This window comes from Theropithecus gelada, chromosome 1 (assembly GCF_003255815.1).
Source record: "Theropithecus gelada isolate Dixy chromosome 1, Tgel_1.0, whole genome shotgun sequence".
NCBI classification, from domain to species: domain Eukaryota; kingdom Metazoa; phylum Chordata; class Mammalia; order Primates; family Cercopithecidae; genus Theropithecus; species Theropithecus gelada.
Window position 1 is genome coordinate 21,768,385 of NC_037668.1, and position 26,877 is coordinate 21,795,261.

Below are 26,877 nucleotides of genomic sequence, written 5' to 3' on the forward strand. Positions count from 1 at the left end.
AAAAAAAAAAAAAAAAAAAAAAAAAAAAAAAAAAAAAAAAAAAGAATGAATGGACGTGGTGGTGCAAGTATAGAAGGCCAGCCTGCACTTATCTAGACAAGGACAGGGACCCCCAACAAGCTAAACTGAACACAGGGACTAGGTCACCTTGGCCAGGTAAACCAGAAACCATGGCACATGGAATTATGAGGTACAATTAGTATGTTACTATTTTGTACTTTATTATCTGATTACTTTACTATTCGGATTGGATATACTTTAGTACTCGACCACTTAAGCTATGAAGACCACCCTACTCCTTTTGCTTGAAGCCCAAGCTTATTACATAACTTCTTCTGAGAATGAGCAATTTATTTCTCGGTATAACTTAAAAGCATTCCAGGTAAAGTATTCTGGTTTACCTCTCAGTCTCATGTGCTCTTGTTACGGTGACTTGTACAGTGACTCAATACCCTAAGCTTAACCAATTCTGGGTGCCCTGAAAAAAATTTTTTTTTTTTTGAGATGGAGTCTTGCTCTGTTGCCCAGGCTGGAGTGCAGTGGCATGATCTTGGCTCACTGCAATCTCTGCCTCCTGGGTTCAAGTGATTTTCCTGCCTCAGCCTCCCAAGTAGCTAGGATTAGAGGCGCTCACCACCACAGCCAGCTAATTTTTGTATTTTTAGTAGAGATGGGGTTTTGCCATGTTGGCCAGGCTGGTCTCGAATTCCTAACCTTAGGTGATCCGCCTGCCTCAGCCTCTCAAAGTGCTAGGATTACAGGTGTGAGCCACCAGGCCCTGCCAAAAATGTTTTTTATTCTAACAGCTAAGAGTCAGACCCAGGGAAGCAGTGACCCACCCTGCCGGTCCCTCCACATATATTACCACATTAACACACTCTAGAATTCTCATGATCTTGTCAGAAGCCACTTTGGTAACATTTTACTAACTGTATTAAATTTATTTCCTTCTTCAAGAAAACAGCAATCTTGTATTTTGCATAAGATAGTAAATAACTATTTTAGCTGCCGAAGTGCCTACAGCTCCAGCGGTTATGTGAAAAGCAGCAGGGCTGTGTCAGAGTCCCCCTGGACGGAGGGACCCTTCAATCTTAGCATTCCCCTATCTCAGCCACAAGCTAGAGGACGGAGGAAGGGAAGAAGGAAAACAAAGCTGGAATAATATGCATACAAAAAAACAGGGTTGGAAAAAGAGCTGGCAAATACTCACCACCGCAGGTAACAATACATGGCTTCCACATTATAGTACTTGCTGCCTGCCAGGGTGCCCAGCTGATTGAAGGGCATTCCTAGGGAGAAAGAGAATTCATGCAATCTAAGGCCACAATACTCATTCAAAGCTGCCAGGCCCAAGCAATGCTAAGCATCAGAGAACTTGTGGGGAGAACAGCTGGGTCTGCAGGCAACACTGGTGTCTCAGGTGATTAGCAGCTTAATCTTGTTCCTCTAGGGGATTACTGACATCTTCTTTTATCCATCAGCTTGTTCCCGCCTGGTGTGCCAGGCATTACCTGAATTGATGAAGTACCACTCCTCTGGCTTCCACTATGGCTCCTCCAAGGTGGATGGAACTCCACGGAGCCCTCTCCTCTATCTCAGCTCTGAGTGCTTGTTCCTACATGCAAATCCCCATCTCTTTCTATAATAGAGTCTTACGCTTTATTTCATTGTGCTCCTCTTTCCACAAGAGACCTCGGGGAGAGGAAAGCCATCTTCTCTTTTCCTTCTACTCTGCCTCACTCCTTCTTAGTTCAAGACTTTCCCATTTATCTTCCCCTTCCACCATTTTCCGAGTGTGTTACAAGAGGGAAAAGGTATAAATGAGGTGAAGTACGAGAGAGCCGAGAATGAAGAGGAGCTTGGGAAAATGAGTATGAACTGCCTGCCATCTCCACAACATCTTCCCTAGGAAAATCCTACTGGATTGGGAGGCCCAAGTTGGGGACAACTTACCAATCTGAGGAGCTACTGACAGGGCTTGGTAGTAAAATCTCTCGGCTAGCAGCTCAGTATCTACGCCAGCTAATTCATTCTGATACCGTGCTGCACAAGAGAGAAAAGGAAGGGAAACTCGATGATTTTGTTTCAGAAAACCCTCCCCCACATCTGGGAGTCCCCTCTGAGAGCTGTAACAAGAGCCTGGAAGGAAAGTACCTGAGCTAGGAGGCAGGCTGCTGGGGTCTCTGGCACAGTCCTAAATCTGCATGACTATGGGCAAATTGTTCAACTCTCTTCCTTGCTGGTAGGTTCAAAATGTAAAGAATATTTAGTGTTTGTGAAGTAAATAAGCTCTTTTTTTGTTGTTTTCTTTTGTTTTTTCTTTTAGAGATGGGGTCTTGCTGTCACCCAGGCTGGTCTCCAACTCCTGGGTTCAAATGATTCTCCTGCCTCAGCCTCCCAAGTAGCTGGGACTACAGAAGCGTGCCACCACGCCCAGCCTGAACAGGCTCTTCTTGATAATCTCTTCCCAATGAAGGGGAGCTGCAGCACACATACATGCTTGCAAAGACCTCTGATATTTAGTTCTGAAATGCAAATGCTCAATTCCACAGGGAAGACATTACTAATGATACTCTGGTCCACCAAATATGAAACAGCTGACTCTCTGCACACATTGCTCATGAGGGGTCCAGGAGTGGGCTGGAGGCAGGGATAGGAGACCCAGGTCAGTAAGAGATAATGCACCCAAGGGCCACACACCAACAGCCTAATGAGAAACCACTGTCTTATCAGGACGAGAGGCCCCAGGGGCCATAAAGCAAAAGAGTACTTTTCCATCCTTAGAAATATCTGTTAGGAAGGTAAGTCCTCCTTGCTGTCTAATTTCAATTCCTGTGCTGAAGTTGCTACTTATCTAGGAGTCCATAAAGATAAAAGAAAAAAAAAAAAAAAGAAACACTCAAAGAAGAAAAATATCAAATTATAATCTTCCCAACCCACTACTGAAAGAGAATTATTATCTTCATTTGCTCAAAGCTCAAAGACATTTCCCTTTTTCCTGTATTCACTGATCCTCTCTGACTCATGGAAGGGCAGTGAAAAGAAGGGATCACTGAAACAGATGGGAGGGAAAAAAAGTTCTCAGAGGCCAAACTATCCCTCCTGCTCTCCAACCATGTAATGGGTGTTACCAACAACTGAAGCAGCCTGGGCCTGTCCTATAACCCAAAACTGAGAAAATGAAAGGTGCAAATTCTTACACAAATCCCCCAGGTACACTAGACATCGGTGACATGCCATCTGTGCCCAATCCATCTCCTTCCCTGAGGCAGACACTGGCTTCTTGCATCCTATGAGACAAAGAGAAAGAGATTTATGAGCCCATTCTTCTGCCTCCCTGCACCTACGGGGAAATAACTCTCCGAGATGTAGAGACTAAGAATCCAGGGCCTGTCTTGGAACTTGTCTTCCAGGGCAGAGAGACACTCATCCAGGACACAGGGAGAGACACAAAGGATCACAGGTGGCCACACACAGGGACTCAGAGACTTATAGGCAGATTCATTCATAGGAAAGGAAGGAACTGGAAGAGGAGGGCTAGGGCCCTCAACCTAGGATGGCACCTTGCAGGAAGGTCATCACAGGAAGGCTTCCAGAAAGGAGGAAGGATGAGCTTCAAGTATGAAGAGGGTCATAAGTGTCTTGAGTAGAAGTTACACACATAAAGGTAAAAGGTTTTAGGTAAATATGGGAAACTAACTTGCCCAAGAATGAAATGTGAATGACGCCAATTTAAAAAAAAAAAAAAAAAAAACCAAAACAATGACGACGACAAAATTTAAAAAAGAAAAAAATGTGAATGAGGCCAAGGTAGATGCTCCTAGTGGAGATTCACAGAGAAGGCAGCCTATTGGAGAGTGTGCCCACGAAAGAGAAAAGTGGGCTTGCCCTGCCTGAGGCTGTTGATGGCCAAAGCTAAATATGCCTGAGCACTCACCTACCTCTCCCTTCCAAGAAACTGCCTGGTAACTTCAGAGAGCTTGAGATCTTTGGGAGGCAGTTTTCTCATGTGCCAGAAACTTGTCTAAGCATTCTACAGTATTGACTTAACCCTCACAGCAACCCTATGAGGTTACTCTTATTACTCCCATTTTACAGTTGAGGAAATCAGTCACACAGCTGCTAAGCAGCAGAGCTAGGATACAAAAGGCTCCAGAGACTGTCCTCTTATCCATTCCTTCTCACTGCCTCTCTCGGGTGTGTTGCTTCCATTTGGAACAGCCATTCCTAATGTTTTCTAATAGATACTTCTCAGCTGGCTGAATGGAGAAAACATCAGTGAAGACAAAAACTAAAGTGGTTTGGGGAAGTAACTTTTTGAAGTGATACTTTTTTTCAAAGCTGTGGACCCCTCTAGCTATCTAGTAACCTATGAACATGGTCCCAGAATAATCTTGTCTTTGTTTTTAGATAATGTGGTGGCTTTTTTTTTTTTTTGGACAGAAGGTCTTGCTGAATTGCCCCCGGCTGGAATACCAGTGATGAAACCATGGCTCACGGCACCCTCGAACTCCTGGGCTTCAGTGATCCTCCTGCCTCAGCTTTCCAAGTAGCTAGGACAACATGCATGCACCACCATGCCCAGTTAAATTATTATTTTTTTTTAGAGATTATGTAGGATCTCACTATGTTGCCCAGGCTGGTCCTGAATTCCTGGCCTTAAGCAATCCTCCTGCCTTGGCCTCCCAAAGTGCTGGGATTACAGGCATGAGCCACCACCTCTGGCCTAGAGGTTTTTTTTGTTTTTTGTTTTTTTTTGAGACAGAGTCTCACTCTGTCACCCTGACTGGAGTGCAGTGGTGCGATCTTGGCTCACTGCAACCTCCACCTAACGGGTTCAGACGATGCTCCTGCCTCAGCCTTCTGAGTAGCTGGGATTACAGGTGCACACCACCATGCCCAGTTAATTTTTATATTTTTAATAGAGACGGAGTTTCATCATGTTGACTAGGCTGGTCTCGAACTCCTGATCTCAGATGATCACTTGCCTTGGCCTCTCAAAGTGCTGGGATTATAGGCATGAGCCACCATGCCCGGCCTAGATGTTTTTAAATGCATAAAACACAGGTGCTCTGCTTCTGATCACAGAATTCTTCCATGTGGTGACAAGGACACAACCTCCATCTCTGACCCAGAATGTCTGTCTTGGTAATAGAGGGGACAGAGAAAGCAGAGAGAGCTGGGGGAAGGAGCTCTAAAGGATGGCTGAACTGAAGAGAAAATTTACCAACTAGAAAAGGAGTTAAAATTATAGTTGCCAGCACCTCAGCTGGTAGAAAAGGAACTTGCACTATCTTGAAAGACTGTCCACAATTTTCCCAACATATCTAAAGATTTCAATATTTTCAGCAAACATTGGGAAATAATTTCTAAAGTCAAAAGAAACGGTGCTGGCCAAATTCAACTGGGAGAAGAGAAGAAATGTTATTCACACCACCTTCCAGTGCCAGACCTACTCTAGGTCTTTCCGTCCCTCCCTCTGCCTCAGTCCACAATCCCAGGTCTCTCTCTTTCCTTAAGATCTTTACACTAACTCATATGATTTTCTGGATAAAACCAAACTTCATAAACCATTTGTATGTAGTTCTGCTAGAACTCTCTCTGCCTGGCTGGGTCACAAGCTACATGAACCCTGAGGGATAAGGCCAGAGGTAGAAGCATGAGAACCTGCTCAAGTCCACCTTTCAGGTTCCACTGACCTATGAGGGGGTCAGTGACATGGGTCCAGTCAATGCAGCACTGCAGTTCCAGCTGGTAGTGGGACTGGATATAGAGAAGGAGATGCTGGTAGAAGCCAATACCAGCAACCAGGTGCGTCCTGTAGGCACATTCCAAAGTGCTCCGGCTGTGGATGTGCTACAGATTGTGAAAGGGAAGGGGCTGGTTAAGCAATAAACTCAGAGTTGTACTCACCCTCCCTTACCCTGTTCATCTCACTTGGCTCTGGAACTTCATCTACATCTACTCTCATCTACAAGTTACTCTCATACTCTTAGCTCTAACTCTCTGGTTTTCCCATCTGGGACCAGGCTCCCCTCCTTCTTCAATCCTAATTATATCTGACTCTCTCTCTCCTTCCTTTCTGCTGTCTTTTTTTTTTTTTTTTTTCTGAGATGGAGTTTCGTTCTTGTTGCCCAGGCTGGAGTACAATGGCACAATCTCAGCTCACTGCAACCTCTGCCTCCTGGATTCAAGTGATTCTCCTGCCTCAGCCTCCTGAGTAGCTGGGATTACAGGCATGCACCACCAAGCCCAGCTAATTTTATATTTTTAGTACAGACGGGGTTTCTCCATGTTGGTCAGGCTAGTCTCGAATTCCCAATCTCAGAAGATCCGCCCACCTCAGCCTCCCAAAGTGCTGGGATTACAGGCATGAGCCACCACGCCCAGCCTCTTTCTGCCATCTTTTCTTGGCTCCCCTACCTCCAACCCTGTTCTGGGCCCACTTTCCTAGCTGTCTCTTCCTTCCTTGGCTTTCCCTCTTTAGACAAGGACCTCCCCTTACCTTTTTGTTAGTCTTGATAAGCTGGATAACTTCATAGTATACCTTTCTCCACAGCAGCTCCTCAGCTTTTCTCCCATAGTCCACTGGGTGCAGGAACATAAGCTTGACGCAGAGCTCACGCAGCCTGGAAGGGTGTAGGGGAGCATGAGAGAGACAGCCCATCCCTTGGAGCGGGGACACAGGAACTAAGGGCAAGAAGTCATGTGCCAACACCCCCACCAACAAATCTCTGTGCTTTCTAAGAGACATGCAGGGTCAATATGACCCAGCACAATAGCAGCCTAGGAAGGCAGTGGGAGTCCCAGAAGACAGAAGCACGAAGCATTAAACATTCTAATAAGCCTCATTTTTTCCCTTTGCACACTTTGCTCCCTTTTTCTCTGCCTTTTTATCGCCTCTTTTTTTCCTTTCATTATGCAGTATGGCCAACTCCCTTGACTCAAACTTTTTGTTTTTTTTGGTTTTTTTTGAGACAGGGTCTCACTCACTCTGTGGCAGTGGCGGGATCATAGTTCACTGTAAACTTGAACCTCTGGGCTCAAATGATCCTCCCACCTCAGCCTAACTACAGGTGTGCAGGATTACAGGTGTGCGGCACCATACTCAGCTAATTTTTTTTTTTTTTTTTTTTTTTTTGAGACAGAGTCTTGCTCTGTCACCCAGGCTGGAGTGCAGTGGTGCAATCTGGGCTCACTGCAAGCTCCGCCTCCCAGGTTCACACCATTCTCCTGCCTCGCCTCCCCAGTAGCTGGGACTATAGATGCCCGCCACCACGCCCGGCTAATTTTTCGTATTTTTAGTAGAGACGGGGTTTCACCATGTTAGCCAGGATGGTCTCGATCTCCTGACCTCGTGATCTGCCCGCCTCGGCCTCTCAAAGTGCTAGGATTACAAGCATGAGCCACTGTGCCCGGCCACTCAGCTAATTTAAGTTTTTTGTGGAGACAGGGTCTTGTTTTTTTTTTTTTGAGACGGAGTTCATACCATTCTCCTGCCTCAGCCTCTCGAGTACCTGGGACTACAGGTGCCCACCCACCACGCCCGGCTAATTTTTTTTTGTATTTTAGTAGAGATGGAGTTTCACCGTGTTAGCCAGGATGGTCTCAATCTCCTGACCTCGTGATCCGCCCATCTCGGCCTCCCAAAGTGCTGGGATTACAGGTGTGAGCCACCGCGCCCAGCCGACAGGGTCTTGTTATATTGCCAGGTCTGGTCTCAAACTCCTGGGCTCAAGTGATCCTCCTGCCTTGGTCTCCCAAGGTGCTGGGGTTATAAATGTGAGCCACTGTGCCCGGCCTCGAATGCCATTCTTTTTGTTTTATTTTACTCTACTTTTTAGATGTAGAGACTGTGCTACTTTAGGGCACCAGTCTATTAGATGTAAAACCTGCAGATGGAGTGAGGGATCCTATCTCCTCTCTTAGGAAGGCCAGAGATTACAGAGACCATAAAGGAACCATGAGGTAAGGAGGCAAAACAGAGCTTGTGCTTATATATCTGAGAAGATTTCTGGTAGAGATAGGCAGGGAAACAGTAAGGATCTGTGGTTTAGAGTCTCTAGCTTACTTGTTCCTCAGGCTAATGTTTTCTGGTTTGAATACTTCTTGGTAAGCAGTTTTGTTGCAAAGGATGAGGTCAAGTCGATGCACAGCCTCCACCACAGCCCTGCAGGGAAATACAGGCAAATATCCCCTGAGCCATATGCATGGTCCATGTAGGATGACGCTGGGACACTGATTCTAGAGGAGAAGCTACAGAATCAGTGGTGAGGAAAAAAGGAGAAGGCTGCAGGCTGAGCTCTGTACAAAACAAGATGAACACAGTCTCCATCTTGTTACAGTAACCCCTGCCCCTCCCCACCCGCAGCCCACCAGGGGACATTTGGCAATGGTGGAAACATTTAGAGTCATCACAACTCGGGGGAAAGAGGGTTGCCATTGGCATTTAGAGGATGCTGTTAAATCTCCTGTAATGCACAGGACAGCCCACCACAATAAAGCATTACCCTACCCAAAATGTCAACAGTGTCAAACTAGAGAAACTGTGATACGGTAAGGCAGACTCTCCCAATGGAAAGAGCACAGGCTGTGATGCCAGGCAGAAAATCTAGGGTTTGAACCCTGGTTGTGTCTTACTCTGTGCCTTTGGGCAAATTACCCACCCTTTTAAAGCCTTAGTTACCACATCAATAAAAATGAAGATAATAATAGCTACTTCAGAGAACTGTTTTGAGGATTAAATGAAATCATAATTTTTATATAGCTCTAGTATATGGTAAACACTCAATAATAGTAGAATGAATAAATTATTATATAAGGCCTTATTATCCCTGACATAAAGGAAAGGCATTTCTAGTATAAAATTCTACTATGGAATTGTAGGGTATGATGGGCAAGTAGAGGGAGCTCCTAGACTACTTAGCCGTAAGTAGGATTCGGGTAAGCCTGGATTCTGCTGAAGGAATTATTTGTTGAACGTAGTGGTTAAGAGTGGAGGCATGAAACCAGACCGCCTGGATTCAAATATTACCTCTACTTCTTACCAGCTATATGGTCTTGGGCAAAATATCTGACTTCCTTATGGTTGGGTTCCTTCACCCAACCATAAAATGGAAATACTATTACCTATTTTGTGAGGATTAAATTAGCTAATACACAGAGCACCCATAACAGTGCCTGGTATATATAGTAATCACTCCAAGTGTTAGTCTCCATCCTTCTTGTCCTAAGGCTGAGGGGGAGACTCCAGGCACTAAGAGGGAGTCTGTCATCACAGCAAAGAAAAAGTCACAGAAACTCTACAATGGATGGCCAAGAAATCCCAGAGGTAGGTCTCGTATCTGGAAGGGTAAAACCCAGAAGACATCAGGCAGGAGCTATAAGAACATGTGAATCAGGCACAACTGTGGACACAAAAGCAACAAAAACACAGTGAAGATTTCCAAACAAACCAAGAGGTGCTCCCAGGCCGGGGAAAGTGGGCCACAACAGTTGGCACCCTGTGGTGGTGGTGGCTCAGGAGGCATACTACTAAGCTGCCCTGCACAGGGTGAAGTGACCGCCAGCACCCAGCGGAGCGGGTGGGATGGTAATCAATACCTTCTCACAAACAATCATGTTTCTTCAAACTGGACAGCCTAGAGATGCATGCCAAGCCCTTTTGGCCAACCTGGCCCTTGATGCCAGGGGCAGCACCAGTGATTTACTTTACACCAGCTCAGTTCCCAGGGCAGGGCTTTTATCTTTGGTGCCATGGAAAGAGCTAATGTGAGTGTATATTTTTATAGAAAAGCTCCATAGCTCTCTTTATATCATTAATCCAAAAGAAGGTAAATCACCACCACTCTGGGAAGTTCTAATTGCAGATGCTTAACTATGAGAGGGCTCACCACTTTTTTCTCATTTTCCGTCAGATCATAAGCTCCTCCACTAAACTATGATCTCTCTTAGGACAAAAACTACAAAATCTAGTCGTGTGTTTCATTCACTCCCGGGCCTAGCAAAAACAAAAATGTTTTTAAAAACAAAGAACTAATGAATTGGCCTAATTAACTGGTGCTTCCAGGCTCCTTTCTCCTGCTGCCCTTTCTTCTGACTTAAAATATTTCAGAATTTCATATCCGTAAACAGCTACGTGTGGGAGTTCCCCAAATTTCTGATGCTCAGAGTGACAAGTCCAGTCTAGCAACACATTTATCTTGAGCAGAGAAATCAGACTTTCCTCCTAGTTCCTTCCACATATCACTCAGCTATAATAAATTATAAAAACAGTGATTGGCTGCTTCAAATTTCTACCCTGCTTAAAGTCAACAACACAATTACACCCATGTGCACATAGGTAAGCCACATAGGCAAACACATCAGCTTAGGTTAGTCCTGTGAATGTAGTGGTTTAAGAAAGAACTACATTTAACGACAACTGGAAGGATGACCAGAGCCATCCCCAAAAGCTAGAGACAAGGAATACTGCAGACACTGCCCACGTGCTGTCTGACTGGCAGCACTGACACTCGGCAGCATGATGAGGCACACGTGCCGCCCCTAGCCAACTCCTCACCCGCCTGGGGACTGCTTGGGGCAGCTCATAGTGGGAGCCCAGGGGCCGCTAGATTGAATCACTTTTCTATTTTTGGAGTAGCCTATAGTCCCCTCTGCCTCTGGCTTACAAAGCCAGAGAAGGCAGGATGCCTACTCAGAGGAAAAGACAACATGCCCTCTTGACTCTTTCACTGCCAAAACGGGGCCAAGGCGCTGAGGGTCGTCTTCTCATGCAAGCATCCGTGTTCTATAAAGCCCAAGCTAAATGAAAACCCCAAACTCTACTCTGTAGTAGAAAGCACAAAACTCAGTTTCCATGCTTCGTCCTATTTTGACCCAGTTATGGAGCCCATATTCTAGGTGACCTACACAACAAATCCTCCACCTTCGATGGGAAGAGCTCATTCGGGCCTGTTCTTAACAGAGGGCTGAAGGGCTGAAGATGTGACTTGTGAAGCGTGGGTGGCATTATGGAAATCAGAAACCAGGAACGGAAGTTGCCTGGCAAGAGACTACAGTCATGAGGCTGGGAGGAAGGCAGGACTCAGGAGTCCCCAGGTGCCCGGAATTGCCTCCCAGATCCCAAGAACGCTCTGGACACAAAGTCGTTCGTGGCCCTTCCAGGCCAAGACTTTCTCATTCAGACTCCTCAAAATTAGAGCTGTATGGGACTCTAATTTAGAGCACATCCAATTCAAATCTTTATTTTTAAAGATAAAGAAACTGAGGCCCAAGGTCACATCGTGAGAGAGTGGCAAAGGATGGACCTAAGCCTAGCTCTACGGACTTTAGTCCAAGACTCTTCCTTGTAAATCCCACAGGATTCCAAGCATCGTTCCCTTCCGGGTTTTTCTACACCTATGACCCCACCTTCACCTACCCAACCCTTCCAGCCTTCAATTCTCACCCTATTACCCGAACTCCACAAAGCTTAGTGCCCGCCCCAAGCAAGCTCACTGCAGAGGGGATTCCTCCACGTGCTTCCCTCCAAACCTCCCACCCACCCAATTCCTCCTTTCAGTTCCATCCTGAGTTACTACGGGACCCCGCCTCGCCTCCAAAATTGCACCCTCCTTCCTCGCCCGCACCTTACCCCGACACACGGGCCCCGCCCGCCCGGGAGGCCCCGCCCCTCGCCGTCTCCCCACTTCCCTTGGCGGCTGCTCTCACGCCCTGGCCCCTCTCACCGGTAAAGCCGCTTAGTGTGGAGGACTTTTGCTTCGGGCTCGCTGCTCTCCCCTGTGGGGGGGCCTTGGCTCATGGTGCCCGGGTCCGGGGGCAGCTCCCGGTCACAGGCCCCCGCCACCCACCACTACCACCACCACTGCCGTCTCCGGCCGTAGCCGCAGCCGCCGCCGCCGCCGGCCCTGCTCGGCCGCCATCGCTGTGAGGCGGCTGCCCGCGACAGCTCCTCCTCCGCCTGGCAAATCTCGCGATGGCAGCCGCACAGTTGCGGACCAGTGGCCTGCTGCTACCAAATCTCGCGAAACTCGTTTTCCCTCCCGGGAAGTTGCCAGAACTAACTCTGGGCAGCATGGCCTCTTTCCGGCTTCTCCAAACCCTTGCGAAAAACTTTATTGGCAAAGCTATCAGAGAACGGACAGTGTACCCACTGAGGCGGCCAAAGCTTAACTGGATCAGGGCAGGTGAGCTTACAGCTAGGAGGGTGACTGCTTTGTCCCACAGTGGTCATTTGGTCCATCCTTCTGCCCCTTTCCCGCCTCCCCGTTTAAACCAAGCCTCTTTCAGATTACTGGTTAGAGTGACTCCAGCTTTCCCTTTTCTCCCATAATTTAAACAAACAAAAAGTGCATGTGAAAGTTTCCTTGGAAAGGGCCGAGCATCACATAGGAGTAAAGCCCTGGAAGAAATGACTTGTACAAGCGTCTTGGCCCTTCAGCTCCCCTCCCAAAGATTTCCAGCTTGCATATCTCTTACCACCCAGTAACATTTATTGAACTGCTGTCTTCCAGCCACAGTGCAGGATTCTAGACACAGAGAGGTGAGCAAGCTAGACACTATCCCTGCCCTCACAAAGCTCAAATGACTTTAGGGATAAGGACTCATAGGAATGAGAAGCTAGTCCCTCACGTTTCTATCTCCTGATCCTCACATTGGATATCAGGGCAGGTGGGCTCACAGCTAGGAGTGTGACTGCTTTGTCTTGTTTTAGCTTAAACCTAAGTTTAAAAGCAAGGGTTTTTTTTGTTTGTTTTGTTTTTTGTGTTTTGTTTTGTTTTGTTTTGTTTTTTGCCTGTGTACGAATTGTAATGAGAACATAAATTGCCCTTCTACCGCTATGCTCTTGGCTTCAGCCACCCATCTTCTTTCTGTTCCTGAAACAGCCTAAGTCTTTCCCATCCACTGGTCTTTCACTTGCTGTTCCTCTGCCTGTAATACTCATACTCCTGATTTCCCATCAGGTTTCAGCTCAAATATTACCTTACCAAAGAGGTCTTTCCTATAAAAATTGTCTAATTGATTTAGTTGCTAGGCTTCTTCATTATCTGTTACCCCAATAGAACATAAGCTTCTCAAGGGCAGAGACCTTGACTGTCATCTTGTTCTCCTCTGTGTCTGCCTAGAATAGTTCCTAGCTAATAATGGTGACCAGTAAATATTTACTGAATGAATAAGTGTACAAATTCCATCTCTGGGTATCCCAGCCTACTCCGAGCACCCTTTGGTGCACAAATCCACTTTTCTCCCTCTGCTTTCCTGAGCTGGGAGCTCCTACACATTCCAGTTGCCTAGAATGTGAACTTACCTCTTTGCCCAGCTGCATCCCAACTTTCGGAAAGAATGACGACATCCTCCTCTAATGCTTTTTTTGTCGGCAGATTCAGCAGGGCGGGGCCTGCCCCTTTAATCTGGGCCCCACCTGCTCTGGTCAGACAGGTTTTGAGACACAGGTAAAGGGAGGGAGACAGAGAGAAATACTTGCAGAGCCAGCAGGTAGCTGGGCAGCTCCTTCCCGGACAGACGGACAGACGGATGGACGCTGGGGACCCTCCACTCCATATGGAAAGTAAGAGGATGTCCTGGGTCCAAACTACAAGGTTTGGAGGGCCCTTGAGATGAAGGAAGGGAATCAGTCCCATCCAGAAGCAATGAGATGGAGGGCAGCAGGGAGGGGAGAAAGACAGGAGAGAAGGCATACAAAACAGTCATGATCAGACCTAAATGCCGGAATAACAGATCCAGGCCCTGCAGAGATGGATGAGGTGGGCTAGTGAGGAGTTTGGGAACTGACCAAGTACCAATGAAGGAAGAGGGTGCCTGCAACTGCCAGCTTTTTGGGACAGATTAGTTGGCAAATCACTGGTCTCACCTGGAATGCAGGAGGGTTCCAAGCAGGGATATGCAGGGAGAAGGGGAGATGGGACAGTGGAGGGGAAGCTTCTCTGTCTACATACAGCAAGATCCTTGGTAGGAAAGAAACTTGGCAAAGTTCTAGACACCTCTTCTGCCTCCTGTTCCTGCATTAGGGTGGCCATGACTCCAGGGGTTTTGGTGGAGGGGCATAGAAGGCGTGGGTGGAGGCTGACTGAGGCCACAGCTGCCAGGGCCTGTGCCCCTTGACTCACCCTCTCCTGTTGGATGGCATTTGATGTCGAAAGGGTGCCTCCATTTCGGCTGCTCACTTCCTTCCCTCCTCCCTCTGTTTCAACATCTTCCTCTGTACCAGTTCCTCCCTAAGGCTCCAGAAGGGGCCAAAGCCCATGAAACCAGTTGCCCTGGGGAGTATGAGTTCTGTCAACCTGTCCTAACAACTAGAAGACAGGGGTTTCTGACAGAGCTTTCCTCTGCTCCCTGCAGGATGACTTGACATTGTAGATCCCAGCACTGAGGCCCCAGGATGACAGAACAGGAGACCCTGGCCCTGCTGGAAGTGAAGAGGTCGGATTCCCCAGAGAAGAGCTCACCCCAGGCCTTGGTTCCCAATGGCCGGCAGCCAGAAGGGGAAGGTGGGGCCGAATCCCCAGGAGCTGAGTCCGTCAGAGTGGGGTCTTCAGCTGGGTCTCCCACAGCCATAGAGGGGGCTGAGGATGGTCTAGACAGCACAGTAAGCGAGGCTGCCACCTTGCCCTGGGGGACCGGCCCTCAGCCCAGTGCTCCGTTCCCGGATCCCCCTGGCTGGCGGGACATTGAACCAGAGCCCCCTGAGTCAGAGCCACTTACCAAGCTAGAGGAGCTGCCCGAAGACGATGCCAACCTGCTGCCGGAGAAAGCGGCCCGTGCCTTCGTGCCTATTGACCTACAGTGCATTGAGCGGCGGCCCCAAGAAGACCTTATCATGCGCTGTGAGGCAGGCGAGGGCGAGTGCCGAACCTTCATGCCCCCCCGGGCCACCCAGCCCGACCCCACTGAGCGCAAGTGGGCTGAGGCGGTGGTGAGGCCCCCTGGCCGTTCCTGTGGGGGCTGCGGGAGCTGTGGAGACCGTGAGTGGCTAAGGGCTGTGGCCTCCGTGGGAGCTGCACTCATCCTCTTCCCCTGCCTACTATATGGGGCATATGCCTTCCTGCCGTTTGATGTCCCACGGCTGCCCACCATGAGTTCCCGCCTGATCTACACACTCCGCTGCGGGGTCTTTGCCACCTTCCCCATTGTGCTGGGTGAGCCTGTGAGAAGAAAGGGGAGATTGGGAAGTGGACTTGAGGAGGGCAGGGCCTGCCTGCCATGGGGAGCAGGAGGGTTTCCCTTCACTTGGCCTGGGCCCCTCAGGGTCTCCCACCCCCTGCCAGTCTGCATGCCCATATCCTCCCAGGACCACTTCCACCCCACTGTGTAGAGGCTATGCACTGCCCACAGTGAACCTGCCCCCAGCTGACTGCCTCTTGCGCCCTTACCCTGCCTGTTCTGACCCTACCCTGTGTTTCCCAACTCCACCCAGGGATCCTGGTGTACGGGCTGAGCCTGTTATGCTTTTCTGCCCTTCGGCCCTTTGGGGAGCCACGGCGGGAAGTGGAGATCCACCGGCGATATGTGGCCCAGTCGATCCAGCTCTTTATCCTCTACTTCTTCAACCTGGCCGTGCTTTCCACTTACCTGCCCCAGGACACCCTCAAACTGCTCCCTCTGCTCACTGGTCTCTTTGCCATCTCCCGGTAAGTTGGGGCAGGGGGTGGGCATGGGAGAGGGAATGGTGCTAGAGAACCTAGGCATCTGAATGTCTGGAGAATCAGGGTCAGGAGCTTTCCGGATTCTACCCTGGCCCAAATGTGTGCCCTGGGGAGATAAGTCCACCTTCTCTCTTGTACCTTACTTCAGCTGGTCAGCAGATGGAAGCTGATTTCAGAGATACATATAACCATGTCAAACAAAAAGGCTTTCAGGTGTCATCTAGATCCATGCACCCATTGCAGCCACTCCCGTGGCAATCTGGTCAGGTAGCTGTTTTGGTCTCTAGCTGAACACCCCCTGTGACCAAATGTACAACTTAAAAATAGATACATTTTTTCAAAATAGAGAGAAGGCTGGGTGCAGTGGCTCATGCCTGTAATCTCAGCACTTTAAGAGGCCGAGGTGGCAGATCACTTGAGGTCAGGAGTTTGAGACCAGCCTGGCCAACATGGTGAAACTGTCTCTACTAAAAATACAAAAATTAGCTGAGCATGATGGTGCACACCTGTAGTCCCAGCTACTCAGGAGGCTGAGGCAGGAGAATTGCTTGAGCCCAGGAGGCGGAGATTGCAGCGAGACAAGATCGTGCCACTGCACTCCAGCCTGGACAACAGAGCTAGACTTCATCTCAAAAAAATAAATTGCCGGGTGCAGTGGCTCACGCCTGTAATCCCAGCACTTTGGGAGGCTGAGGCGGGTGGATCACAAGGTCAGGAGCTCGAGACCAGCTTGGCCAACAAGGTGAAACCCCAGCTCTACTAAAAATACAAAAAATTAGCCGGGTGTGGTGGTGGGCATCTGTAATCCCAGCTATTCAGGAGGCTGAGGAAGGAGAATCGCTTGAACCTGGGAGGCGGAGGTTGCAGTGAGCCGAAATCGCGCCATTGCCCTCCAGCCTGGGTGACAGAGCGAGACTCTGGCTCAAACAAATAAATAATTAATTAAAATAAAATAAAAAATAGAGATGAGGTCTCACTATGTTGCCCAGGCTGGTCGCAAACTCCTGGCCTCAAGCAATCCTCCTGCCTCAACTTCCCAGTGTGCTGATTACTCAATTCTTCATATAAACCAGTCTTTTTCCATTTTTAAAGGTACTAATTGTTAGACAGTTCTTCATACTGCGCTAAACATTTCTGCCCAGATTCTGCCATCCTGGCTAACACGGTGAAACCCCGTCTCTACTAAAAAATACAAAAAACTAACCGGGCAAGGTGGCGGGCGCCTGTAGTCCCAGCTACTCGGGAGGCTGAGAAAGGAGAATGGCGTAAACCCGGGAGGCGGAGCTTGCAGTGAGCTGAGATCCGGCCACTGCACTCCAGCCTGGGCGACAGAGCGAGACTCCGTCTCAAAAAAAAAAAAAAAAAAAATTTCTGCCCAGATTCTGACCTCCAGAATTGCCTAGGACAAATTTAGATATTTGACACAACCTCTCAATCCCCACTCTAACACTCTGTCCCCCTAGTATCTGCTTTGCAAAATGGCCCGGTTTCTTCACTGTCCTGGGAAGAAACTTCTGCCTGTCACAGTTGGGGGGCCTGGTTGAGGGTACTGTCCTCTTCCTGTTTGTCAATGACGAGAGGGCCCTGGTAGAGGGTACTGTCCTTTTCTTCATACAAACCAAGGACATGTGAGCTCTCGTCGCAGCCTTCTTACTCTTCTTTTTTTCTTTTTTTTTTGAGACAGCGTTTCACTCTTGTTGCCCAGGCTGGAGAATACAATGGCATGATCTCAGCTCACTGCAATCTCCACCTCCTGGGTTCAAGCTATTCTCCTGCCTCAGCCTCCCAAGTAGCTGGGATTATAGGCACCCACCACCAGGCCCAACTAATGTTTTTTTTTTTTTTTTTTTTTTTTTTTTTTTTTTTTTTTTGAGACGGAGTCTCGCTCTGTCACCCAGGCTGGAGTGCAGTGGCCGGATCTCAGCTCACTGCAAGCTCCGCCTCCCGGGTTCACGCCATTCTCCGGCCTCAGCCTCCCGAGTAGCTGGGACTACAGGCGCCCGCCACCTCGCCCGGCTAGTTTTTTGTATTTCTTAATAGAGACGGGGTTTCACCGTGTTAGCCAGGATGGTCTCGATCTCCTGACCTCGTGATCCGCCCGTCTCGGCCTCCCAAAGTGCTGGGATTACAGGCTTGAGCCACCGCGCCCGGCCCAACTAATGTTTTGTATTTTTAGTAGAGACAGGGTTTCACCATGTTGGCCAGGCTGGTCTTGAACTCCTGACCTCAGGTGATCTGCCCGCCTTGGGCTCCCAAAGTGCTGGGATTACAGGCGTGAGCCACCGCGCCTGGCCCTTACTCTCCTTTCATTCAGACTTTTTACCATCACCTAAAATCCTTAGGGGTATTTTCACATGAACTACTATTAACCTTAACCTAGAAGGCACCTTTGAATTTCTTAACCCAAATGCAGGTGTTTTCTTCCATTTTCCCTAATACATATGCTCTTGTTACTTTTTTTTTTTTTTTTTTTTTTTTTGAGACGGTGTCTTATTCTGTTACCCAGGCTGGAGTGCAGTGGCGCCATCTCGGCTCACTACAACCTCTGTATCCTGGGCTCAAGCAATTTTCCTGCGTCTGCCCCCTGAGTAGCTGAGATTACAGGTGTGAGCCACCATGCCCAGGTAATTTTTTTTGTATTTTTAGTAGAGACAGGGTTTCACCATGTTGGCCAGGCTGGTCTTGAACTCCTGACCTCAGATAATCCACCCGCCTCGGCCACCCAAAGTGCTGGGATTATAGGCGTGAGCCACCATGCGTGGCCTGCTCTTGTTACTTTTGATACAGGATTCCAGGTAGCTTGCTAAAATAAAATATTATTCCTGTTGAGCTAAAATTAATCTTCCCGTCACTTCTGATTGTGGTCCAGCAGTCAGTTGTCCCACCAGCCTCCTGACCATCATGCAGCCTTGCATTTTCTCCCAGTAGGTTTTCCCGAAATAAATATGTTCCTGCTCATGTAACTCAGCCTCCCATCTCAAACTCTTGGGGAATACTGGTCTCAGATAGAAGTTGGCTTAAGCAGTAAAAGTAATCAGGGAGCTAAAGGAAGACTCAGTGATTGTCTGGTCCAGGCTTCCCATTTTACAAAGGGGAAATCACAACAGATTAGGGGAGAAGAGTTGCTCAGGTCGTCAGCAATAGTGTCAGCACTAGAATCCAGGTCCCTTCCCTGTCTTATCCAGGGTCCTTTCTTCTTTACCATGGACAAGTTCATTAAGCAGTTTGTGCCTCAGTTTCATCATCTGTAAAATGAGGTTGTTATGGGGATTAAATGAGTTAATTCATGTAGAGTACTTAAAACAATTTGGTACTTGGGGCTGGGCGCAGTGGCTCATGCCTGTAATCCCAGCACTTTGGGAGGCCAGGGCGGGTGGATCATGAGGTCAGGAGATTGAGACCATCCTGGCTAACATGGTAAAACCCCGTCTCTAATAAAAATACAGAATTAGCTGGGTGTGGTGGTGGGCGCCTGTAATCCCAGCACTTTGGGAGGCCAAGGTGGGCGGATCACCAGGTCAGAAGATTGAGACCATCCTGGCTAACATGGTGAAACCCCATCTCTACTAAAAATACAAAAAATTAGTGGTGGTGGGCGCCTGTAGTCCCAGCTACTCGGGAGGCTGAGGCAGGAGAATGGCGTGAACCCAGGAGGTGGAGCTTGCAGTGAGCCGAGATCGGGCCACTGCACTTCAGCCTGGGCGACAGTGAGACTCCATCTCAAAAAAAACAAGAACAACAACAAAAAAATCTGGTATTTGGTAAGGGTTCATTATGCTGTGCTGCTTCCTAGTGCAGAAGAGAAGCAGCAGTTACTCTTCCCTCCCTTTCACAGGTGAAAAAGAACAGAGGCACATGAATTATGTAAGAGGAAGTTGCTCTTCCCTCCCTCCATTGAGGGGTGTGTATTGAACAAATCTTCCACGAAATTTGTGGCTGACCCATCCTCTGGGCTTCAAGCCCTCCTGGAGGTGGCTTCTTTGCTCTCCTCTTTACGTCTGCCCCTCAAATTGGCAGAAGAGGAGGTAATGAACAGGCTTGGGTTCAAATCATGACTTTTCTATTTCCCAGAGGTGTGATCTTGGATGAGTCTTACTTAACCCATTTGAAATCTTAGTTTCTTCATCTGCAAAAGGATAAATACAGTGGAACACACTGCAGCTATAAAAGAATGGGAAAACCATTTTTATATTGATATAAAATGATCTCCAGGATATATTAAATGGGGAAAAAATAAACATGCAGAGAACAGTCTACATAGTACGCTGCCATACTTCAAAAAAGGGAAAAATAGCTTTTTGCTCATATATGCACTTTTTAAAAAATCACTCAATGTACTATCACACTGGCTCTTCTTCCTCTTTCTTCCTCCTTCTTTCTTTCTTTCTTCTTCTTCCTTCTTCTTCTTCTTTCTCCAAGAAAAGCACACTGGTCTTTAAGAAAAAATAAATAAAAGAAAAAATGCTGGACATGGTGGCTCACACCTGTAATCTCAGCACTTTGGGAGGCCAAGGCAGGAGAATTGCTTGAAGCCAGGAGTTTGAGACCCTCATCTCTACAAAAATAATTTTAAAAATCAGCTGGGCATGGCGGCACACACCTGTAGTCCCTGCTACTTGGGAGGCTGTGGTGGAAGGACTGCTTGAGCCCAGGAGTTGGGGGCTGCCACTGCACTCCAGCCTGGCTGACAGAGTAAGACCCCATCTCTAAAAAAAAAAAAAAGGCTAGGCGTGGTGGCTCACTCCTGTGATCCCAGCACTTTGGGAGGCCAAGGAGGGCAGATGATCAGGTCAGGAGATTGAGACCATCTTGGGTGAAACCCCGTCTCTACTAAAAATACAAAAAATTATCAAGGCGTGGTGGCGGGCACCTGTAGTCCCAGCTACTCGGGAGGCTGAGGCAGGAGAATCGCTTGAAGCCGGGAGGCGGAGCTTACAGTGAGCTGAGATCATGCCACTGCACTCCAGCCTGGGTGACAGAGCGAGACTCCGTCTCAAAATAATAATAATAATTTTAAAAATCACTTAGTGCACAAGAAACCATAATACTGATGCCTGGGGTGGGGGTGGGGGAGAATAGGGTGGGAATCGGTAAAGGGAGGAAAATATTTTACTATACTGATTGAATTTGCTCAAACATTTTAAAGTTTGTACAGCCAGGTGTGGTGGCTCGCATCTGTAGTCCCAGCTACTCAGGAGTCTGAGGTGAGAGAATCACTCAAGGCCAGAAGTTTGAGCCCAGACTGGCAACACATAGCAAGACCATGTCTCTAAAAAAATAAAAATAAATCGAAAAGTAAATAAAAGAGGGAAAGGAATAATATACTCGACTTCATAAAGATGTGGGGAAGTCAAAATCAATCACTTATAGTAATTAGCGCTGTGCCTAATACATTTTAAATGCATAAACTTTGGCTGTATTTGGAAGCACCAGCCATACCCACCAACTGCATCTGCCTCCGTATCTACTCCCCCCACTGTCAGCCTATTGCCAAGCTGAAGCGCTTCCCTTGAGAGTAGCCTGACCCTTTTCTTGCCCCCACAGTCTGATCTACTGGCTGACCTTCGCCGTGGGCCGCTCCTTCCGCGGCTTCGGCTATGGCCTGACGTTTCTGCCGCTGCTGTCAATGCTGATGTGGAACCTCTACTACATGTTCGTGGTGGAGCCGGAGCGCATGCTCACTGCCACAGAGAGCCGCCTGGACTACCCGGACCACGCCCGGTCGGCCTCCGACTACAGGCTCCGCCCCTGGGGCTGAGCCGGTCCGGCCTCCCACTCGGAGTAGCGGGTAGCAGCGTGGGTCTGACATATCTTTGAACCTTGTGGCCAGGCCTGGACTTCGCCCCCAGGCCTAGGACCACGGTGGGTGGAACCCTGCTACTACCCCAACAGGGACTCCAATCAATCAGAGTTCTCCCCTTGCCCGGGCTGCCCTTCACCTTTGGTGCCCGGGACAGTCATAAGGGATGGACTTAGTTTTCTTGCAGGGAAAAAGGTGGACAGCCGTGTTTCTTACGGATGCTGAGGGCATGGGGCCAGGACGAGGGGAGAGGCACAGCTCCTTCCTGAGCAGCCTCCCACCACTGCCACAAGGGCTCCCTAATGCTGGACTCTGGTCCACTCCCCAGCTTCCCGTGAGGCAGGAGGCAGAGCCACAGCCAAGGCCCTGACCACTTCTGTGCCAGTTGTCTAAGCACAGTGCATCAAGGACGCTGGAAATGCCTTAAAGATAGAGGCTGGGCATCACATCAAATGGGACTGTGACGTTTGGTGAAAACCTTCCTGGGGATCTGGATTCAGGACCCTCCATGACTGGCCTTAGGGCCCCTTAGCCTGAGTTAAGACTATTTACAGCTGGCCAGTCCAGAGCTGCTGGTCTTCTACCTATTTAGGCCCCTGTAACTTCCCACCTTTAAACTGCCCAGAAGCCATGCCTCTCCCACGGGAAGAGGGGAGCAGACAGGGAAATCTGCCTCCCAAGAGGGGGTGTGTGTGTGTGTGTGTGTGTGTGTGTGTGTGTGTGTATACGCGCACGCTCACACGTGGTGGCTGGGGAGTGCCTGGATGGTGCGGTGGCTGATGTTAACCTAGTATGAGTGTGTGTGTGTAACAATAAATTACTACCAGTCTTTGCTGGCTTTTTCTTCCTGTTTGTCCCCCAGTCTCCAGTGTCCCTTCCCTGTTTCATTCAGAGGACAATAGAAACCTCCTAACTCTACCTGGTGGAGTGGAGCTGGCAGGTTCCTTGGTTCCACAGCAAGGAAATGGAGCCTCAAACAGAAACTTGCCTTCCAAGCCCATCTCTTAGCCCTTCCATTCCCTGGAACCAGCCCAAGACCAGCCCAACGACACTCACACATCAATAAACTGGAGCCCTGTGAAAAAAAAATATCTATTTTCTTGCCTTCCAGGGCAGCCAACCAGTCAGAATGCCTCTCATTTAGGCCTGCAAGTCCAATCCAAGGGAAATGTGTGGAGATGCAAGAAGGCAACACCAAGGGGACCTTATCAATAGCCCTGTCCTCCACCCCCTCCAAAGTTCCCCCCGCAAGGTATGAAGGAAGCCCCACCTGGGGGTCTCCAGGAAGTTGAGGCTGGCCTCTGAGGTTCCACAGAAAAGCAAGACGGGGGAGTGAAGGGGCCGACTGGAACTTGATACTCCAACCTCCAGAGTTTTGAGGCACAACAAGACAGGTCCAGTAATGTCCTTCCCTCCAGAGAGCGGGCCTTAATTTATGGACTGGTACTCTGAGTACTTCTTGTGGTACAGTAGCAGAACCAAGCCTCCCACTAGCAGCATGAGCCCTGGGGCACCCAGGGCCACCGCCATGATGCCCAGGACTAGTGGGGACAAGCCATCCACTGGAGGGAAGCCCACACCCAGGAGCATCGACCTAGAGCAAGCAGAGAGAGAGAGGTAAGCGGGCTTAGGAGGAAAGGCTGGGAGACTCAGCCTTGGTCCACTTCAACTCCCCAAGCCCGCAGCCCAAGCCCTGGCTCTCACCAGCTGAGGTAGTGTTGGTCCCAGTAGCCAGGGCCTGTGGAAGCCCCGAACGTCACATTGAAGGCACAGAAGTTATTCTGGGACCCAAAGAAGGCTCGGACAATGGGTGACTGGGGAAGAGGGTATGCCAAGGCAGGATGAAGAGGGGAAGCTTGGCAGGGCAGGGCTGATTCTCGGCCCCCCGGCTTCTGGGAGTAAGCCACTGGTCGCCACTGTGCAAAGCCTGATGGGAGGGAGCCCCACAGCAGCTGGTCCAACTGGGAAGAAAGGCAAACAAGGGAGGGTAAAGAGGACCAACCTGTGCCCAACCCTCTTTTCTCTGCCTCTCCCAGCCTTCATCTGTGACTAGCAACAGGAGTCCTGAGTCCTAGGCAGGGCCTCAATCCCTCCTCTGTAAAAATGGAGAGTTCGACTGGGTGAGGACTGAGTTGTTTTCCAAGCCTGCAAGTCTGGACTCAGCCCTCCTCTTGGCCCCCGGGCCCCTTGCAGATCTCCACCTGCCAGAGTGTAAGTCATACTGCACTGCCTGTCTGTCTCCACTGAGGGCAGGGACTGGGTCAGATTCATTAGCACAGTGCCTAGCACTTAAACGACCCAAAGTAAGTGTTGCTAAATGGCAAATGGTTGAATGAGTTTTAGGTCCCAATGGCGTCCCACCTATATTCCTCACCCATCTGCCTCTCTCCAGGAAGCCTGACCTGAAAGACGGCAGGTGCATATTCGTCATCAATGGAGTGCTGCTCCTGCACTGACGGGCAGTCAGGGCCCTGGCCCAGTGTGGCTACCTCCAGCCCAAACAGGGAACGGTTTCCTCGGGGAGAGGCTCCAACCAGGGCCACCTCTAGCTGACAGGTGTCTGCTGTGTGCAGGAGGCGAGGGGGTTGGGCTGGTCGGCTGGACCTGGAAAAGGCCTGGACCTAGGAAGGAAGAAGCATGGGAGGTGTGGGAAATAGCTGGATGCCTGTTCTTAAGGGCCACCTCCATCATTAAATCCCACCCTCTCAAATCAGCCTTTTTGAGTCTTTCCAATTTCCCACCCCTTACCCTGAAGGCCAGGCTGCCATTGGCAAAAGTCCTGGTAGGGTCGTTCATGGGGTGGCCTTGAAATGTGGCACTCAGGGTGGCAGGATCCAATGAATCAGTGATGTTGTTCCAAGAGAAATCAGCCAAGGAGTATGGAGGATATGGTGTTCCTGGAGGCTTTGCTGCCGTATCACACACGTTGGTGCTGTCAAACTCAAGCAGCTGGAGGGTGGGGGTGGGGTGGAACTGGGCTTGCCTCTGTTTTTCTCCCAAGACCACACCTCCCACTCACCCCCTACCAAGGCTTTCATATCTGAGTCTATTTCACCACCCCCAGTCTTTAGTTCCACCCTCTAATTGGGATGAACTCTCTCCTCTGCACTCTTCTCCTTGGTTCTCTCCCAACCTCCTCACCCTGGTAAAAACAAGGGCAGAAGAAAACTGAATGCTGTCCTTGGGGAGCACCATCAGGCCCCCATCGGGCTCAGGGGATAGCAGGCGGCTCCAGTTGACGCTCAGGGTGCTGTGGGGGGTGTTGGTGGCTACCAGCACCACTGCCAGAGGCCCCAAGCTGCTCCATATATAGTGCAGTGTGGAATTGGTGCCCACTGCCCGGATATGAAGCAGGTTCTGCACGGGACCCAGCCAGTTAGGGATGACCTCCAGAGACACCTGGAACGTGGAGTAGTGGAGGGTTGAGGGAACAGGATCAAGGAGAGACACGGGCAAAAGAGAAGTTTGAGGGGAGGGGAGTTTGGAAAGTGCTGGAGAAAAGATGGGATCTTGGGGACTAGACAAGAGGAATGTGTGCGGGAGCTGAGGGAACCCTGGGGTAAGGGGCAGTGGGTACAGGATATCCAAAAAGGGGTAGGGTAGAGGGTACAGCCAGGACTCCCCTGACCCTGGTGGGCAGGTCAGGGCACAGGGCTGGGAAGAAGAAAACATTCAACACTTGCCTGGACTGGGTCACCCAGGGCTGAGTCGGGGTTCAGACTTCACCCTCACATTCACCCTACTCCACAATCCCGTCCCATGACCCATGACCATCTCCCACACCCTCCAGGTTGAAGAACCCTCCTCTTGGCAGCTGCCCTCCACCCCTAGCCCCTGGATGCCCGGTTCCAGCCACCCTGCAAGGGTAGCATCTCCTGAAACTTCTATCGCTGTAGCCCCAGGGCCCTCACCTGGCGGGTCTTCTCCCCCAGCAGGCCAAATGGGGCTGCAAACAGAAACAGAGTCAAAAGGAGCAGGGGGCTGGGGGCAGAGTGCCCCCAACCCCAGCTGTGCTCCACAGAGCCGCGCATACGGCCGCAATTCAGCCGACGGAAGAGGTGCCGGAAGGTCACATGACTCAGGTTCAGCTGATCCCTTTCAAGGGCGGAGCCACCAAACCAGTTTTTGCTTTTTTTTTTTCAATTTCCTTTCCTCAGCACCATTTAATGTATTAAAGAACAACTTTGTATTCTATCTTAAAACAGGAAACGTCACAGTCTCTTACAAGTAATACAATTTAATACAGTCACAAGATTTTAAGTGAAAAAATACATTATTCATGCTACAAGTTTTCAGTCTTCCTTGGACAATGCCAAAAATACAGTATTCAAACGGCATGTTTTAAGAGGAACGTGAAATCTCATTTTGACACAAAGACAGGTTAAAGAAAATAAACCCAACAGGGAACTACTGCAGGACCAGCACATTGCCTTAAGTCCCCGACCCTGTCCCATTGTGGAACTCATACAGCTGCTTTCTACTCTAGCACATGAAACCCTGCGGTTCCTCTTCTCTGTGAACTATGAAACTTCCTGGGGTTCTTCCCTGTGGAACAGTGTGGTTCTTCTTCCCTGCCTAACATTTCAACAAAAATTGTAAATATTTAGAGATGTGTCACTAAATAACAACATACTTCCAAAAAAGCCAACTTACTTGTTAAATGTTGAAAGAAAAGGCCGGGCGCAGTGGCTCACACCTGTAATCCCAGCACTTTGGGAGACCAAGGCAGGCAGATGAAGGAGCTAGGCTGGGCGCAGTGGCTCATGCCTGTAATCCCAACACTTTGAGAGGCCGAGGCAAGTGGATCACTTAAGGTCAGGAGTTCAAGCCCAGCCTGACCAACATGGTGAAACCACGTCTCTACTAAAAATACAAGAATTAGCCAGGCGTGGTGGCAGGCGCTTGTAATCCCAGCTACTTGGGAGGCTGAGGCAGGAGAATCGCTTGAACCTAGGAGGCAGAGGTTGCAGTGAGCTGAGATCAGGACATTGCACTCCAGCCTGGGCAACGAGAGGCAAAACTCTGTCGAGAGAGAGAGAGAGAGAGAGAGAGAGAGAGATCAAGACCATCCTGGCAAACACAGTGAAACCCGTCTCTATTAAAAATACAAAAAATTGGGCCGGGCGCGGTGGCTCAAGCCTGTAATCCCAGCACTTTGGGAGGCCGAGACGGGCGGATCACGAGGTCAGGAGATCGAGACCATCCTGGCTAACACAGTGAAACCCCGTCTCTACTAAAAATACAAAAACTTAGCCGGGCGAGGTGGCAGGCGCCTGTAGTCCCAGCTACTCGGGAGGCTGAGGCAGGAGAATGGCGTGAACCCGGGAGGCGGAGCTTGCAGTGAGCTGAGATCCGGCCACTGCACTCCAGCCTGGGTGACAGAGCAAGACTCCGTCTCAAAAAAAAAAAAAA

At 49.4% G+C, this 26,877-nt stretch overlaps 3 protein-coding genes across 7 annotated transcripts in view; 1 reads left to right on the forward strand and 2 right to left on the reverse strand.

Annotated features, from left to right (window-relative positions):
- SMG5 (SMG5, nonsense mediated mRNA decay factor) overlaps nucleotides 1–12,013 on the reverse strand; it is a 38,414-nt gene extending 26,401 nt beyond the window's left edge. Inside the window, exons 1-8 of the mRNA XM_025378609.1 lie at nucleotides 11,730–12,013; nucleotides 8,072–8,170; nucleotides 6,506–6,629; nucleotides 5,700–5,856; nucleotides 3,201–3,290; nucleotides 1,954–2,043; nucleotides 1,211–1,289; nucleotides 1,022–1,068 (exon numbers count right to left, since the gene is read on the reverse strand). Of these exons, the coding sequence (XP_025234394.1) occupies nucleotides 1,022–1,068; nucleotides 1,211–1,289; nucleotides 1,954–2,043; nucleotides 3,201–3,290; nucleotides 5,700–5,856; nucleotides 6,506–6,629; nucleotides 8,072–8,170; nucleotides 11,730–11,803 (760 nt within the window). The 5' untranslated portion in view covers nucleotides 11,804–12,013. The remainder of the gene's footprint in view (nucleotides 1–1,021; nucleotides 1,069–1,210; nucleotides 1,290–1,953; nucleotides 2,044–3,200; nucleotides 3,291–5,699; nucleotides 5,857–6,505; nucleotides 6,630–8,071; nucleotides 8,171–11,729) is intronic.
- Nucleotides 12,014–12,057: 44 nt separating this feature from the next.
- Nucleotides 12,058–22,164, forward strand: TMEM79 (transmembrane protein 79). Its single transcript, XM_025369242.1, has 5 exons — nucleotides 12,058–12,188; nucleotides 13,383–13,570; nucleotides 14,362–15,158; nucleotides 15,437–15,650; nucleotides 21,210–22,164. Exons 3-5 carry the CDS (start codon nucleotides 14,402–14,404, stop codon nucleotides 21,421–21,423), a joined length of 1,185 nt encoding a protein of 394 aa, XP_025225027.1. The 5' UTR covers nucleotides 12,058–12,188; nucleotides 13,383–13,570; nucleotides 14,362–14,401; the 3' UTR covers nucleotides 21,424–22,164.
- Nucleotides 22,165–22,190: 26 nt separating this feature from the next.
- On the reverse strand, nucleotides 22,191–25,534 carry GLMP (glycosylated lysosomal membrane protein). Of its 5 annotated transcripts, none has more exons than XM_025369169.1 (6): nucleotides 25,377–25,534; nucleotides 24,607–24,864; nucleotides 24,214–24,414; nucleotides 23,868–24,086; nucleotides 23,170–23,279; nucleotides 22,539–23,059 (listed from the first exon to the last, which is right to left on the reverse strand). In XM_025369169.1, exons 1-6 carry the CDS (start codon nucleotides 25,494–25,496, stop codon nucleotides 22,894–22,896), a joined length of 1,074 nt encoding a protein of 357 aa, XP_025224954.1. In that variant the 5' UTR covers nucleotides 25,497–25,534; the 3' UTR covers nucleotides 22,539–22,893. The 5 variants fall into 5 exon arrangements, with proteins under 5 accessions (XP_025224928.1, XP_025224954.1, XP_025224936.1 ...); XM_025369151.1 differs by having other exon boundaries at nucleotides 23,170–23,426; XM_025369161.1 differs by having other exon boundaries at nucleotides 22,539–23,091; nucleotides 23,170–23,426.
- Nucleotides 25,535–26,877: the final 1,343 nt, after the last annotated feature.

Coding starts and splice junctions, on each gene's coding strand:
- TMEM79 (XM_025369242.1), top strand. CDS start 14,402: ATGACAGAACAGGAGACCCTGGCCCTGCTGGAAGTGAAGAGGTCGGAT. Junction 15,159..15,436: donor CACCTTCCCCATTGTGCTGG/GTGAGCCTGTGA, acceptor AACTCCACCCAG/GGATCCTGGTGTACGGGCTG. Junction 15,651..21,209: donor GGTCTCTTTGCCATCTCCCG/GTAAGTTGGGGC, acceptor TTGCCCCCACAG/TCTGATCTACTGGCTGACCT.
- GLMP (XM_025369143.1), bottom strand. CDS start 25,496: ATGCGCGGCTCTGTGGAGCACAGCTGGGGTTGGGGGCACTCTGCCCCC. Junction 24,415..24,606: donor CTGCCCTTGTTTTTACCAGG/GTGAGGAGGTTG, acceptor CCCACCCTCCAG/CTGCTTGAGTTTGACAGCAC. Junction 23,060..23,867: donor ATGCACCTGCCGTCTTTCAG/GTCAGGCTTCCT, acceptor TGCTTGCTCTAG/GTCGATGCTCCTGGGTGTGG.